The sequence below is a fragment of the Cottoperca gobio genome, chromosome 24 (assembly GCF_900634415.1).
Source record: "Cottoperca gobio chromosome 24, fCotGob3.1, whole genome shotgun sequence".
In the NCBI taxonomy this organism is placed as follows: Eukaryota; Metazoa; Chordata; class Actinopteri; order Perciformes; family Bovichtidae; genus Cottoperca; species Cottoperca gobio.
Window position 1 is genome coordinate 9,316,227 of NC_041378.1, and position 17,759 is coordinate 9,333,985.

Sequence of the window (17,759 nt, forward strand, 5' to 3'; positions counted from 1 at the left end):
TAATAAAATGTTTGCTAATTCATTCTGTCAATCAACTAATCATTTCAGCTGTGCTTGAATGAACTGTTAGGTTGTTTCTTTAAAGTAAATAGAGCTGTCAGACAAATTTAGTGAAGTAAAAAGTACACTTTCAGTCTTTGACATGTGGAAGTAGATGTAGAAAGTGGCCTGAAAAGAAAATACTCAAGTAAAGTACAAGTACCTCAAATTTGTACTAAAGTACAGTACTTGGGTAAATGTACATAGTTACATTCCCATCCACCACTGCATTTTGTATATACATGTATAGTGTTTATTATACAATCCATACATACTCATATATCTTCTCTGCCTGACTATACTGTGAGAACGTAGCACTTATCAAATCAAAGGGTTATTATATCTAATATAATTCAGTGTTCTTATGTTCTGACTTGTAATTGTATTGTATTAAAACCCTTTTTATTTCAATAAAAAGTTTACACAATGGATTAAACTCATAGTTGGCTGCAATTCAAAATGAATAAAGTTGGATTATAGAGTAATCATAAATATGCAGATCATTCAATAAACAGTCTCACGTGATCTTCCTGCCAGTTGCACATGCCTCCTCTGTCAACACATCATACAAATGTACCTTTCTTTTTAAAGTAAGTCAAAGTATCAAACTAAAAGGTACAAAATAGAAGTAGAAAATAAGGAAGAACTCACTCCATGGTGACTGAAATGAAAAATGTCCATGTCCCACATTATAAAGTTAGTGCTTTTAAAAATATGAAGCAAAAATATGAGTCCACAGGATATCGAACATACCGGCTACATTTGCACGTAGAGTGGTTCAAAGATTGCAGAAGAGAGGCCGTTGTTGACATGAGTGGCATTTAGTTCCTTCTTGTTGAGCTCTGTCAAAAAAAAAACCCCATCACTGGATGTCCTCATCACCACGGTGTCCCAGTGAGATGCACATGTGATCCCTACACCTTGTTCTTGCATCCTAACCGATGGTGACGGTGGCTCATGGTGACGTACGGGTTCGGAAAGAGCGTGGTCGGATCATCATGCTGACTTTACGTAGGGAGTAATAGTCCGAGTCTTTCCAGGAGTACCAAACGATCCCATCAGGACCCAGCGGCCCACGGCCTTTAGGGGTGTACACGCCTCCCTGCAGGGATCAGGTAGTAGTAAACACTCTCATGATTTAAGAAGCATAAAGTGAGGGGCCGATCTTTGTACACTTACCCTGTAGTAGACGCCATTAAGATTGGCGTAGAAGCACTGGTTGTACCACCAGCCGCCGTGGGAGATCTCTGCACAGATGTTGCCACTGTCTGGGGTACTGAAGCCCTGCTTGTCGTGGTACCAGCTGAAAGAGTCCTGCGCTGTCCCACTGAAGCCTGACACATGGAGACGGTACTGATGCTCTTCATCTTCCACACTGCACACACACACACACACACACACACACACACACACACACACACACACACACACACACACATACAGAGGAACAGTAGAGACATGATGCAAGAGGTAGAGATGGTTGTGAGTAAGGTTTGCGCGGGCCACCGACCTGAAGCTCTGGTAGATAGCATGTTTGTGCCTGTTGCTCCAGTCCTCCAGGTCAACGCGAAGGCTGTAGTCTCCCTGGGTGCTCAGGTCATGTATGTGGTTGTTCCCCAGCCAGAACTCTGAGTGCAGGTCACCGAAACCATCCCTGTAGTCCCTCCAGCTGCGGTCAAAGCTCAATGAGCCGTCAACGCGCCGCTGGATCACAGTCCAGCCACCACCTGAGGAAAAAAAGAAGGTATGACATTAACTGCAACTAATGATCATTTTCATTATCGTGAAATCTGGAGATTATTTTCTCGATTTATCGGTAAACTATAAGAAAAATGTCCACCCCAGTTTCTCAAAGTCCAAAGTGATGTCTTTAAATGTTTTGTTTTGTCAGTCCAAAACCCAAAAATATTAACGTTAATATGATATAAAAGAGAGAAAAGCCAGAAATCTCCATATTTTACAGGCTGAATTTTAGCCTGAAAAATGAACGATTAATTGATTATCAAAATAGTTGGTGATTATTTTTCAGTTCTGTCTAATCAAACAGTCAACTTATCGTTGGAGCTGTAATGCAATGTCTAGTGGGTTACTACGCTCGTTCCCATCCGGCCAAAAGAGGAACACAGGTCGACTGCACTCACTAGTGTGTGCTCGCCAACACATGGACTGAAACTCAGCTGTGTTCGATCGTGTACGTGACTCACCATCTGTGTCCATATCACAATACACCTGCACAGGTATGCCGGACAGTGCTGGTACTACTGTGTAGAGCCCTGATCTCCTCACTCCATTGTAGTGGATGGAAGCACAGTCTATGGGACAGTTTCTCACATGCTGATACTCTGATGGAAGAGAATGTGAGACAGGATTGAGAAGGAGAAAATCCACAAGGGGACATTGCCGCCCTCTGCTGGGAGATCATAGCACGTGAGACTGCGTGTCCAGTATGTTTATGAGGGACTGTACCTGAGTGCAGAGCTTGTTGAGCACTCATCAGCGGGTTGGGACGGACCATGTTGACCAAGCACCCGGGGCTTCTTTTTACATTATCCACCAAAAGTGTCAGATTATGGAGCTGGTTCTAAACAGAAACACACAGCGGAACAATCAAAAACCACCCAGTGCAATATAGGTTCTGATGTCTGAAGGTAACTACTCATGATGGCTTTACCTGGAGGTCTAGGATCAGAGTGCCCTGTAGGTGCAGCAGGGTGGTGGCTTCACCATAGTGAAGCTCCAACTCGTGAAAACGCTGTTCCAGGGAGATATTCAAGTGGTTCCTCTCTTCACTCTGACTCCATCACACAAGCACACACACATACAAAAACATAGGCAATAAATCTCTGTAAGAAAGCCTTTTGCAAAATTGTGTAATGGATCTTAGATTCCTTTCTGTCACCTTTAAAGGAATTACTCACCATATGTTACTTTGAATTCTTTAAGAAAAGTTGTTTTCCGCACGCCTCCACGGTGAATGAAGAATCCAAAAACGGAGAAAAACTAATACTTGCATGGATGAGCAGCGTGCAAGCATGAGACTGTTATTGCAGTAATGTTCTGGATAAACGAGACTTGGATCACACTGCACAAGTTGTGTGAGAGTGTGTAGACGGATGTGTTGATATAGTTTTGCTGTTGTTAAACGCGACCCCCATTTAATTCAAACCTTTCTGGATTCTTTGTGCACCGTGGCGGCATGCAAGACGTTTTTCTTCACGAATTCAAGGTAACAAAGGGTGAATAATTGATATATAGCAATCATTTTGGGGCTGAAGTATTCATTTAACTTAACAGCCACTATGCCTATAATTGACTACTACATCATCCAAGTCTATCTCTTTGCACACATAAAAACTTGCAACGTCTCCCATGCTCTCGGCACCAAAAGGACGAGCCCTCTCTTCTAAAACTCAAAGCCAGACACTTCAGTATGTGTTCTATTCCTAGCCTTGACATGGAGGATAACACTTAACTCCCATTACCACAAACCTTGGATCTCTCTCTCTCTCTCCCTTGCACTGTTTCTCATGCACAACACATGAACCCTCTCCACCTCTCCACCTTTGGCTGCTGACCGGTCCAGCTGAGAGCCTCTGTTTGTATAGGCTCACTGCCTGAGACGCATGAGGCAACACGTGGAAGAGTAGGAGGCTAATCCTGTTAGTGACTAAGGTCAAGGACATGCTGGGGGGGAAGCCAGCTTGATGACCAGGCACTTAGTTACAGTGCAGAACTGCACACAACTAATGTGTGTCATGTAGTAAAAAACTGCACGAGAGGATTTTTAACTGTAATGAGAGTTCAAGCAAATTGCAAAGTGTGATCTTTAACAGCCAAAGTATTAAGAGAACAATTTTAAGAAAAGTTGACCCATTTCTTTTAAAGCAACATATTAAGTCAAACCACGTTTAAGACTTATTTGATCAAATATTTATGTCTAGTCTTAACAGACTCTCCACCAAAAGGCCCTGAGCAGAGGAAATATATAAAACAAGTTAATATTTAATACAAAACAGTCTGGCTGTGAAAAGTTATATTTACTACACAAAGAAGAACAGAATCCTTTCCAAATAAAGTAGAAAAGTTCTGTCACATGGGTAGTGTGTATAAAAAAGCGCAGTCACATTGTTGCAACATCCGGTGAGCTGCAGGTGCACTAAAGCGAGCACTCAAAGCAGTTGAAAGGATTGTTGTTGATAGTTGACCCAGGGCTGCTAAGTCGATAGGGAGATCTCACCTGCAGCTCGAGGACTCTGATGCGGTGCCGGTGGTTCCTCAGCTCTTCCTGCAGCTCAGAGATTGTCTCCTTCAGCACCACTATCTGCTGCTTCCTCTCCTCGTTCTCGTGCAGCCAGTAGGAAACCTCGTCCGTGCAGCGAAACATATCCGGACACTTCTGCTCGTCCAGCTGAGGCAGCGTGGCCACCAGCCGACACTTCCCATCCTCCATCACCTTTAGATGGCAAAAACAACAACTACTAACTTCCAGCCCTGCTGTTGCTCAACACAGTGTGTCAAAATATATGTTAATATATAATATAACTACAGCCTCAAAGAAAGCCCGGGCTAATAATACATTTTGCATGTGTCAGATTCCTGCCAGTAGCAGAAAGAGTTTTTATGTTCAATATATCTTGATGTTGACGTGTATGAGGCTGGTGTGCAAGTGATGTTGCAAGTCTATAAACAGCACTGTTTTATGGTAATATTATATTTAAGTACCTTTAAGTTTACTTGTCTAAAAACATACATTCTTGTCTGGTTATGTTATCCATAAAATGTTTCTAAATCAATTTTTCAGAAGAGTTGACTTAATCATGATATATGTCAATAGTGTGATATTAAATTGCATATACCATGACAATGGCAGCACATTTGATCCCCATCACTAACCCTCAATTTACAATAATAAAGTGGATGGCATTGTTGATCATATTAATAAAACTGCAGTATTTAATGATCCGGAAAAGGGAAGTTTGCGGTTCCCTACTGGAGCTGCTGCCCCCGCAGCCCAACCTCGGATAAGCGGTACACGATGGATGGATTCTGCACCCTAGTTGATGGTCATTGTCATCATTCGAGTTACTTTTCAGATAATATATGATCAGTTTATAAAATACAGTATAATGCAATGCTTTTAGATTAAACTACCCAACCTTTGGAGGGGTCTGACCCCCAGATTAGGAACCGCTGGACTAAACTAACAAACTAAACTAGCTGCAACTTGACCAAAGACACAGATAAAAAGCTACTTGATACATCAGTATTAACAATCTAATAATGCATAATATATGTCACAGGGACCACGTACTTTTGCTTTAGATGCTCTCAGTATACAGTATGTTGCTGATAATACCTCTATACTTTAACTCAAGTAGGATTGGTACTTTGGTATTGGTACTTTCTGGTAGAACACTTTATTCATTAAGCGTTTTAGGACTGTACATGTACATGAAGTTGAAACATAATTCTGATTCCAGCCGAGGTGAGATGCTCTTTCACAAAGCTGACACATCTCTGGAGTAATAGGAGGAAACAGAAGCTCATTCAGAGAACATCCCTTTGGCTTGTATTCAGGATGTTTATAGTAATTACCTGGTTAGTGTACTCCCCGCACTGGGTTCCCCCGCCATTGGGCTGAGTGGTAGTGTTCAGGTTGTTTGCTTTGGCCTCTGGGAGCAACACAATGACGATACAGAGAGCAGAGCACAAGCTCCAGCCCGGAGTGTTGGTTAAGGACAGGGGAGACATTGCTGCCGCCCGTTTAGTCTGTCCCTGCCTTGTCAGTGAGAGCGAGGACGGGACACGGGAGTGTGTGCTTCACCATGTGAGGCTCTGCTGGAAACTGAGAAAATCAGTGTATCATGGCCCTACAGTAGAGCACACACACACACACACACACACACACACACACACACACACACACACACACACACGCTTACACACGTAAACTGAGTATTTGACCTATTGAAGCTTAATTAGCAGGTTCAATAACATACACACATGCACAGATATCCTGACAAAATGTGGCATTGTCCTTTGCAGCAATATATATATATATATATATATATATATATATATATATATATACAGGACTGTCTCAGAAAATTAGAATATTGTGATAAAGTTCTTTATTTTCTGTAATGCAATTAAAAAAACAAAAATGTCATACATTCTGGATTCATTACAAATCAACTGAAATATTGCCTTTTATTATTTTAATATTGCTGATTATGGCTTACAGCTTAAGAAAACTCAAATATCCTATCTCTAAATATTAGAATATCATGAAAAAGTATACTAGGGTGTTCAACGAATCACTTGAATCGTCTAATTAACTCGAAACACCTGCAAGGGTTTCCTGAGCCTTGAAAAACACTCAGCTTGGTTCAGTAAACTAAATCACAAGTATGGGGAAGACTGCTGATCTGACTGCTGTCCTGAGGACCATCATTGACACCCTCCATCAGGAGGGTAAGACACAAAAAGAAATGTCTCAAAGAGCAAGCTGTTCACAGAGTGCAGTTTCAAAGCACATCCACAAAAAGTCTGTTGGAAGGGGGAAATGTGGCAGGAAACGCTGCACAACCAAGAGAGATGACCGCAGCCTTAACAGCATTGTGAAGAAGAGTCGCTTCCAGAATTTGGGGGAGCTTCAAAGACAGTGGACTGAAGCTGGAGTCCAGGTATCAAAAGCCACTGTTCACAGACGTGTCCGGGAAATGGGCTACAATAGCCGTATTCCCATGGTCAAGCCACTTCTGAACTCAAGACAACGGAAGAAGCGTCTGACTTGGGCTATGGAAAAGAAGCACTGGACAGTTGCAGAGTGGTCCAAAGTCCTCTTTTCAGACGAAAGCAAGTTTTGTATTTCATTTGGAAGTCAAGGTGCCAGAGTCTGGAGAAAGGCTGGAGAGGAGCAAAATCCAAGTTGCTTGAAATCCAGTGTGAAGTTCCCACAGTCAGCGATGGTTTGGGGAGCCATGTCAGCTGCTGGTGTTGGTCCACTGTGTTTCATCAAGCCCAGAGTAAATGCAGCTGTGTACCAAGAGATTTTAGAGCACTACATGCTTCCGTCTGCTGAAAAGCTCTATGGAGATGAGGAATTAATTTTCCAGCATGATCTGGCACCTGCCCACAGTGCCAAAACCACCAGTAACTGGTGTACTGACCATGGCATTACTGTCCTCGATTGGCCTGCCAATTCCCCTGACCTGAACCCCATAGAGAATATGTGGGGTATTGTGAAGAAGAAGCTGAAAGACACCAGACCCAACAATGCTAATGAGCTAAAGGCCGCTATTGAAGCATCCTGGGCATCCATAACACCTCAGCAATGCCACAGGCTGATTGCCTCCATGCCACGCCGCATTGATGCAGTAATCCGTGCAAAATGATTCCCAACCAAGTACTGAGTGCATTAATGGACATTTTCAAATGTTTGATTTTGTTTTGCTGTTATAAATCTTTTTTTTTACTTGGTCTGAGGAACTATTCTAATTTTTTGAGATAGGATTTTTGAGTTTTCTTAAGCTGTAAGCCATAATCAGCAATATTAAAATAATAAAAGGCTTGCAATATTTCAGTTGATTTGTAATGAATCCAGAATGCATGACATTTTTGTTTTTTTAATTGCATTACAGAAAATAAAGAACTTTATCACAATATTCTAATTTTCTGAGACAGTCCTGTATATATATATATATATATATATATATATTTCTTAGTTACTGTCAAATGTAGTAAATGTTGGTGTACTCACCCCAGTTACAGACCATCTTTTACCCCATTCCCGGCTCATTTCAGGCCGAGGGGTTCTCTCCATTTTCTTCTTCTCCCTTTTTTTTGTATCTCCTGTATTGCTCTCTCTCTCTCTCTCTCTCTCTCACTCGGTGTGCTTCATGCTTTCCTTCTGTCCCTCCCTCTCTATTCCCCTCTCTCTCTCCCTCTCACTGTAGACATCTTAGTCCCATAATCCACCTCTAAGAGGATTCAACACGACTGAGGGATGGAGGCAGGCAGACGAATAAGGAAACGATAATACAATTATTGGTAAAAGAGAAAATGCTACAAAATGTTTTCTACTAGCCATCTCCATCACAACTTTACATCAAATGCTGTGGCGATATGTAGGGATTTGTATGTTGTAAAGCTTATTCAATTTGAAAGAATAATATGATTATGCCACAGACAGATCATAGAAATAGAGATTTTCAGATGATAAACTTAAAAATAAGGAACAGATTCAGTGCATTTAATTGTAATTGAATGCACATGGATAACACATCACAGCACCTACAGTAAATAAGCATCACCTCCCGGCACAATAATCCTGCTCAAAGCGTAATGAAAGCTGATGTGAGTGAGAGAATGAGGGGTGCTGATCCTATTACAGTAGCCAAGCTGCTCTTTACATCTTTATATTCTCAAATAGCATACATGGCCTCCTTGTTATAAGAAAAAAAACTAAATGCTATTGAAGGTCCAATTATTTATTTTTATTGGAATTATAATGTAACAGCTTTTCAATGGACTTCAATGCAAAAAACTGGAACTGTACTGTATCAATTTGCGACGCTGCCGGAGGGAGCTCTGCAGAGGGAAACGAGCATTTTCATATAACCTGTGAGGAATGAAATACGTCCCTCATAAAAAAGTTTGGCAGACGTCCCTGGTGGCGTAGGCTGTATGCTTGTGAGAGAAACCGTGTGTGAGGCCACATGGTGGCACCATGTTACTACTTAATTACCTGCTGGCCTTGAGTGTAGTGATAAGGAGCTTCCCTACTGAAGTGCACAAGACAATACAAACAACACATGAATCAAAAGAATTTCAACAAGGCTGCTGCTGATTTCTGGCAGAAGACATTGAAGAGAGATTAAGAAGAGCAGGAGGTTTAAAGTAATGAATAGAGCAGAATGAAAGTCTGCTGATCTGATGGGAGGTGGGATATTGGAAAACTGGTGCCATTAAGGCTGTTCATTAGCAATAGCATTCATCATCAAGTTGGAAAGAAGGACAGAAAGTATTATTTCTTTCTTTTTTCAGCAGTTTACGTCCTCAAATCCTGAGTTTTTGTTCAGTTCTAGTTCTACAAAAAAAGAAATGACATTTGCAAAACTTCATGGTGCCAATTGAACATTTTTGTGTCATCAATTTGAGCCCATATTACAGTCATTCATCATAAAGGATTTCATCAATACACTCACTGGTGTTCACTGCTGAATACTAATACTTTTGCTACACAGTATTTCATGAACTATTGTGAATGATAAACTGCTGTTATCTTAGACGGTGTACTTTCTCTGCAGCAGCAGATTCAGACCCAGTAACATAAACAAAGGCAGACATCTTCACAACGACGAAGAGCTGCTAATGATGTTGTTTTAAACATTAAGGTGCGAACAGAAATCACAGCGTGAAAAAAACACATTCAACTAACTTTTAGGAAGCTTTAAAGCAAAACAAAGTCACTTTTGCTAAAAATAAATAAATAAAAACAATCACTGTGGCCAACTGGCAATTACAGTTTAATCACATATTGAATTTCTGAAGGTCCTCTTGAATCAGATGCTTTTAAGACTTGTAATTACTTCATGTCAGTGACAACATAATGACATTTGGATTTTTTGCATTAAAAACAATTAATCTTGCTTTATTCATCCTGCGAAAAGGACAGGTAAACATTTGTCATGATGTTAAGTGGCTTTGAGCTAAAAGGTGAGACTGAGTGTGCAGGACAGGATGCAGGACAGGTGCTGATGCTGTGAGGAGGAGGTGGGAGCTATTTCCCCTCCCTGTGTTGGAAAAATGATGCGTGTGTAGAGCACAATGTATGGAGTTGTCACCAAGGGGCGAATGTACATCACGCAGGGTGAAAAAATGACTCTGGAAATAATTGTAAATAGGCTGAGAGAAATACGACGGTTTCCTGGAAACCAATTTATGATTGCATCTTAATATATACTGTGTACATACATTGTGTGTGTGTGTGTGTGTGTGTGTGTGTGTGTGTGTGTGTGTGTGTGTGTGTGTGTGTGTGTGTGTGTGTGTGTGTGTCTGTGACATAATACAAACCCAGTGAACTGTCTAAACTCAGACACAGCATGTTACTTCTTTGATTCAGCACAGCTTGATCTATATTTTCTGAATTGAATGAGTTGTTACACAAAGCCCACTCACCGTGACAAACCTCTGGAGCTCCAGTGTCTTGTTTTCAGTGACTGGAATATTGATTTTTGTGGATACAAAAAGACAAACCTTTTCATTATTTAGAGAATTGCTGTTATCTCTCAGTCACATACGGGTGACTTATTCAAATGAAAAATAAACGAGCTAACGATGCTTCCATACGGAGCAGGGAGCACGGGTCACTGGATGAGTTGACTAGAAAGAGTCGATCATATCATAATGATGCTCCGGCCTCTGCAGTCACAAGAGCTCAACACTTTGAACACGTATGGAATTTTAGACTAATGTGTCTGACAGCGCACATCAAATAATGGAGTATCTTTCCAGAGACTTGGAGAATCTCTGTGAAGGATCATTAAAGCCCTCATGTTTGATTTGTCACCCATCTATGTGTGTGTGTGTGTGTGTGTGTGTGTGTGTGTGTGTGTGTGTGTGTGTGTGTGTGTGTGTGTGTGTGTGTGTGTGTGACTACTATCTTCACACGATGGCTTCATTTGCAGCCAGTTTTAAACGCTCATTTTCTTATCATTTCCTAGGATGTTTTTCTGGAAAGAGCTATAATGTGGTACATATTCTAAGGGAAATAGGAATTCCCTTGTAAGCCCCGCTCCATTAAACAGAAGTGAATAGTGTTTGCCTGTAAACAAATTTCACATCTTATGATTTGCACTAATTAAAATCACTCTCTAAGTAACATTTTCAGTTAATCGGAAGCGTGCAGATTGAATATTGTCTTTGTTTTCCTACAATTAGCCATTCCAGGAAGCTGCCTAGCACATTTAGATAATTAAAGTGATGTGCATGTAATCTCTTTGTAAAGTTCAATTACATGTGCATAAACTCAACAGCTAATCAAACACATGCGCCCAGCGTCAGAAATTAATCTCAGAATACCTTTAAAACCGTGATCGAGAGGGACGTACTGTATATCAATTTGTTTTAACCAGTTTGGCCAATATCCTTATTAACCCTAATTAAATTTGGGGATGAAATAAAGCATGCTAAAAGGTTTAATGTCAAGGTTATTTCCAGGTCTATCTATAAACTAATGCATTATACAAATATAAAGGCTAATATGAGCTTAGTAAATGCTTGAAAAATGAAACTGTCCCCTGCTTTCTCTCACACACACATAAGATGTTCTATTCACATACAGATGCTTGCACACTTCTCTTTGGAAAGGCGTTTTTTATTTACTCACGTTTGCACAAGGTGGAGGTGCATTTTAGTCTGGGCTCATTCTACATTTAAACGGCTACTTTAGGCACTAATTACTATTGTTTAAAAGTGCCTGCCAAAATGTTGTTTTAGACGGGGGGGGGGGGGGCAAAGATTGAATTCCAAATATTTTTTACATTTCCAACATTAACAATAAAAACCTGGACAGCATGTATCGACGCATATATTTCTCAGCATTTTTTATAAACATTAAATGAATGGTGCTTAAATAAATAAACAGCTGGTTCACTTTGTCGGTGAATAACAGAGTCAGCGTTCTGTGGCTGAGAGGTCGACATTTTTTATAATGTCATAAAATACATGACATTCTTGAAAGAAACACTGTGACAAAGCCCTCATTTGCAACACAAAGGAAAAAGGTGCTTTTGTGAATTAGATGCAGTGAGATTAGAAAATACAGAACACACATTCATGTTACAAGACATTACCTTGGATCAGTGCCAGAAAATGGTTTGCACAGTGTGTCTGTTTAATAGTACAGAAAACCAGATTAATGTTTGCAGATGGATTCATTGTTTCCCAGAGCCACCGGTATTGTGACATGTACACTTAACCTACTGCTTTCCAATAAAGTCAATTTGCTCCAGCTCTCCTTTAACACAGATTCATGTCACCTGTTTGTGATGCATTGAATGCAGTGAGAGGCTCCGAGTATCCGTCTCAATCAATCAGTCAATATCAATCAGTTTGCATCGCCTGTCTTCTTCGGGAAGGATTACATTTGACAGTGCAGTTATTCATCATGATGCAACCATTTCCAACAGATTTCAGTCTCTTTCAGTCTTCCTCATACTGTACACACACACACACACACACACAGACACAGACACAGACACAGACACACACACACACACACACACACACACACACACACACACACACACACAGACACAGACACAGACACACACACACACACACACACACACACACACACACACAGACACACACACAGACACAGACACACACACACACACACACACACACACACAATTTGAGGAGACTACGATATTCATCGCTCCCCTCGGTATCATATATCATGTTGACCTTATTACCCGAGTGCACAACAGGGACTTGAACTAAGGTAAGTAAAAGGCAGAAGCAGCTGGAAGGGGTGGCTCGGGCTGCCACAGACGGTTACTGTCTTTGATGAGAACAGCTTCAGATATCTTCTTCGGAGATTGAAAATGGTCAAATAGGGCAAATGGATGAGTCCGTGTGTGGTGGTGGCATTTACCGGGGAACATTCATTTGGAGAAGGAGAGTTGAAAAGTTGAAGACAGGAGAGTCATGATGTGCCATTTTTCTAACTGAGCAACATCTGCTTCTACCTCGCATATAGGGTTTTTAATCTTACAGATAATAGAAGTAATTTAAACATAACAAGGCATCCTTGACATCCTTTTCCACATTATATTCCAAGGCCTCTCTGAATGATTTAGAAGGAAAACCTGAGGGCTTCATCTGCACTAATTACAGTCCACTTCAGAAACATCACAGTCCTTCATTTACAATGTCACTGGCGTGTTGGAAGATTTATCAAGCACAAGGCAGCCTGTTTCATTGCCTTGCCTGAAGGGAGACTTAACCTACTCCTGCACATTGCAGCGTGGAGGAGTATGTTAGCTCGTGTATTTAGATTCAAACAGTATGCACTATGTATTGAACTCAACTCATTACAAACTATAAGTAATTCAGGTAAAAGACTTCTAACATATTGTGAATGAACATAAACAAAAACCAGAGAAGAATATGAAATGACTTAATGACAAAGCTCTTAATCACCAACTTATAGTGTTGGACACATGCTTAACAACTATGTCAACCATTATTGTTAACATTTTGAGATTTAAACCTGTATTAATTGATTTTATAGCCACTTTGGGACAAGCTGTAAACGCAACACTGACATAGCCTAGTACGTTGATATGGCGAACTTGCCTATTTATGCATCCAGCAGATGCATTATTACATTTGAGAATAATAATAATAATAATAATAATATGATATTATTATATAGATATGTTGGGCTCTTTAGCTGCTAAATGCTCCAATATGTTCACCAGATGTCTTTGTTAAGTGTCTTCTGGTGTTTGGTAGTTAGCGTGCAGTCGGCTTTTAGCGATTTCGAGCTGGAACCCTGGGAATTACGCTAATTGTTTTACTTTTCTGAAACGGATTCGGTTTCAATTATTTTTCACTATTTAATTATCTGAAACACACTGATCTATTGTTTTTTGTTTATTTTTTTCTATTTGTTATTTGCTTTCTAGGTTTAGGCACAAACAAAGTTCACTATACGTTGTACTGTGTATGGTTGTATATATGACCAATAAACTTGATTGATTTGATTTTACTGAGAGCAGTAGGAGTGAATCAAATCAGGAAAACAAAAACAAAGATGTTAAAATGCTCAATAAGGTAATTATAAAGTTGGGTGATAATTTATTGTAGGTTTATCACTATTAGCAACTTCTTTAACATAATACGCTCATTTGAATCATTGTTAATATACAAATATTGATTAGAGCAGCTTTAAACACAACCCTTACACATAACTTAATTTAATTATAATTTCAAAAATTGCCTTCAAAGAGCAAACAAATCATAAAGCTGTGTGTCAGCCAGACACCTCGGGGTTTAAACTGGTCTCCTGTGTTTTACATCAAGCTGACAGACGTATCAGACACAAAGCAGAGCTTCCTCCTGCTGCCTCGACCTGCTTCACAGGACAAAAACAGCATTTCCCACACACACACAGTACTGCTCATGCTGAACTGACAGTCCACAGGGAGTGTGTGTGTGTCTGTGTGTCAAACCAGAGGGACCATGTAAGTGACAAAAGACAGGTTTAACAAACCTAGCTGGACAAGCAACACTTGCTTCACCTCGCCAACACAGCCATTCTAACTCTGCACGTACAGGTACACTGACCCTAACATTAGGATGATAGAAAACAGCTTATTTTCAACCCAGAGTGCAGAAAAACATGTGTGATATTCAGTACAGACATAAGTAATGTCTTCTTGATTGAATAATGAAAGGACCGAATGTATTTCTAAGAGAGAGTGACCAGACCGTTTCAAACCACTCAACGCATAAGAGGAGAACCAAATACAATCCCTGGAATAAAAGAGAGGTCCATGTGAGGGTTATTGTTGGCTTTAAAATCAGCATTCTTTTAAAAAGTACTCTGAAAGTGAACAAACAAACACAAACCATAAATGACTAAATAATAGATCACCAAAACGAGGCCTTTTATCAGACTCCATTTAACGCTGATGAAATAAATAAGTTTCCATGGAGAACATTATGTCTATTTATCGTAGATTAACTGTTTTCACTGTTATCTTAATGTGCTCAGTGGAGCTCAAAGCTTGAGTTCTGAGAGACAGCGGATAGCACTCTTCAAACTGTCCTCTAATCCGTATTCCAGATGTTCATCGTCATATTGTTGTTTTGTTCTTTCTTAGGAGTTCTGTGGAAGAAATGCAAATCAAAAGCAACAAGAGAAGTAAGACAATTTAACATGGAGCTATAGAAAGCAGCAGCTCACGGAGGCAAAAGGAAAACAAGTCATGCTAGCTGTGAGACTATACTATACAGCGGTGCTTTGAGTCAATGTTAACAAGCTAACTTGCTCACAGAGATAATATTGACATACTTAATGCATGTTTAGCAGGTATAATGTTTGCCATGTTCACCATTGTTCACAATTTTGACTGGATTGATGGCGCTAGAGGAAAAGTGAAGAGATCAGAGATGGTTCACTGAAACGTTAATAGGATTTATTCTCTGGGAACCATGATGTTTTGTGCCAATTCATCTGGATGAAGTGAAAATATTTATCAAGTGAAAACTTTCCAAACTATTAACTTTCATGGCATCCAACTGTTGAAATATTTTACTCTAAAACCACAAATCGACACCTGGTTTAGCTGGTATTTAAAAAAAAGTCAAGGTATCAACACGTAGGTTTCATCCTCCAGGGACCATGAAAGAACTAAATTTCATTGCAATCCTTTCAATAGATGTTGGCAAACCAACCGACAGATGGACATTGCCATCCCCACAGCTACGCGGCTAGCGAAGCTAAAAGATACAGCTCCAATGGGTCCAGAACAATCACACCTTCTTTGAAATTATGAAACTACTGCTATTTTTTTATTCTAATCTAAAATTAGCTGAAGAATACTGATTAAATACGACGACTGTTGTTTTTCCCCCTTGTGTCCACACACCCTCTGGTCAGTTGTAGCACAGGAACGCACTGATCTAACAACAAGACAAGAGCAACACCACACACACAAAAACACACAAGTGCTGCCTGCAAGGGACTCAAAAACCCGTTTACACTTTATAAGACCCAGATCACAAGGACAGTTAATAATATTGATTGGATAATTGTAAAGGTTATGTTAGACCTCAGGCTCCTCAAGGCCTGCAGCAGTTGAACTGGTGAGTCATAACAAATTAGTGACCTGTTGTTTCTCCGTAGTGTCATGCGCTTGAACTCAGCTAAACTCACATTCCTGCTTGGCCTCTGCTACTACCCAAAACAAATTCCAACCTGCAAACAGTATCATATACTATATTTGACATCTGTTGCTTTTACTGTATTCACAGCATGTGGTTACTCTCCAGCAGAACGATGTGCTGAATAAATGTTTTATGAATGTGTTCCTCCTCTCACCCGGCTGATGACGTAAAAAGGAACTGTGGTTTTCCGTCAATTGCATTATCCATGCTGACGCTTTCGCTGCCTGCCCATCCTTCTAATGATTTCTGAGAAAAAATATGGCTCCATCACAGCAACACACACACAGACGCACTGATGGTGGGGAAAATTAACGCTGAGAATAAATGTATGCTCAATACATGGCTTTAACCTAAAAGTCTTGCATTTGTAAATTTGTTCTTAACTGCTGTGTTATATTTTACAGCTTTAAAAAAAAACAAGAGCACTAGCCTTTCACCAGCTCTTCTCCTAACTTCAGTGTCTATGAAGAGTCTCAATATTGGTGCCAAATGTTTCAAAAGCTATAAATAAAAATATGATTGTATGTATGTAACAAATGTGTATTATGTGTGAGTAATTTATAATAATAAGTAATTAATCACTATTTATTTCAAAATAAATTATTAATAGGTTTGTAAACTTGGATGTGGAATACTGTTCAAGTCGGGTTGTGTTTATTTGTAAAACAATTGTGTTGGTATATGTCGATATGTCGATTTAAAAATGCATTTGTGAACATTAAATACTCAGAAATGATCCAACACGTTTCTAAATCTTAGTTGTGTATCATGAAACATTCATTTATCCCCAGTGTTGAGTCCTATTTCTCTCCACTCTGTGTGCTCTGTTTCTCCCTCTGTCCTGTGCAGATCTCTCTCCCTGATGCCACACTGACCTCATTGAGTTTCTGTCCGGTTTCTTGAGTGAAAACACTTAACCACGCAGTCCACTTTTGTGTTATGTTCTTGAGCAGGACGTGAGCCACGGCAATGACTCACACTTGAATAGTTTTATGCAATCAACTGTCAAGTAATTGTATGTATCGTGAACAAAAATGTGAATCACACACTTAATCACACGCTGAATGTGCGTAATCACACTGAATCAGAGTGGCTGTATTAGCAGAAGTGTATTTGCATTGCATCGAACATCCGGCGAATTAGCATTAACATGTAGGAAGGTGAAAACCTTGTATCTCCCAGATGTCAGATTTCATGACCTGAAAGAGATTCAGGTTGACCAGTGTGCATATGGGGGTTTGTGTGGATCGTCAGATTTTCTCAATGCAGACAGTTTGCAGTTAAGGAGGAAGGGCCATCTTTCCTAATTTTGAGTCGCCATGAGTTTCCCTACACTAGAAACACACATGAGTTCACACTATCTCCACCAGATCAAACCCCTCCCAGACAGGTGCCCTGACCAACCTAGTTGTTAGTATAGCAACAGAGTCATGATCCTTCACTGGCTCCCACCCATGAACACAGCCAACATTCAGACAGCACTACCTCAGAGCACTGAAAGGTAATGAACATGGACATTTGAGGTTTTCGCTCATGATCACTTAAAATGAATTGGTTTGCTTATACAGACTGTAAAATGAATCCAGGCATAATATGGATTCCCTTCTTATTCTTTCAGTGTGTTTATCACAAACCCATATTGTCATGACTTTGAAAACACGAGATTGGACCCACATGGAGACAATACAAAGTGGACAGAGAGACCATCTGCGACATGTCTTGTTTTTGAAGCAAATATTGTTACTGTGCTTTTC

At 40.1% G+C, this 17,759-nt stretch overlaps 1 protein-coding gene across 1 annotated transcript; it reads right to left on the reverse strand.

Annotated features, from left to right (window-relative positions):
• Window positions 1-319: 319 nt before the first annotated feature.
• LOC115003586 (angiopoietin-related protein 7) lies at window positions 320-5,790 on the reverse strand. The gene is made up of 8 exons (XM_029425437.1): window positions 5,635-5,790; window positions 4,277-4,492; window positions 2,711-2,830; window positions 2,506-2,620; window positions 2,244-2,381; window positions 1,550-1,766; window positions 1,219-1,414; window positions 320-1,141 (listed from the first exon to the last, which is right to left on the reverse strand). Exons 1-8 carry the CDS (start codon window positions 5,788-5,790, stop codon window positions 995-997), a joined length of 1,305 nt encoding a protein of 434 aa, XP_029281297.1. The 3' UTR covers window positions 320-994.
• Window positions 5,791-17,759: the final 11,969 nt, after the last annotated feature.

Excerpts from the sequence above, each read along its gene's own strand:
- LOC115003586 (XM_029425437.1), bottom strand. The coding sequence starts at position 5,790 with ATGTCTCCCCTGTCCTTAACCAACACTCCGGGCTGGAGCTTGTGCTCT. Across the intron at positions 2,831-4,276 it reads TCAGAGTCCTCGAGCTGCAG|AGTGAAGAGAGGAACCACTT; the intron begins GTGAGATCTCCC and ends TGATGGAGTCAG. Across the intron at positions 1,415-1,549 it reads GCTATCTACCAGAGCTTCAG|TGTGGAAGATGAAGAGCATC; the intron begins GTCGGTGGCCCG and ends GTGTGTGTGCAG.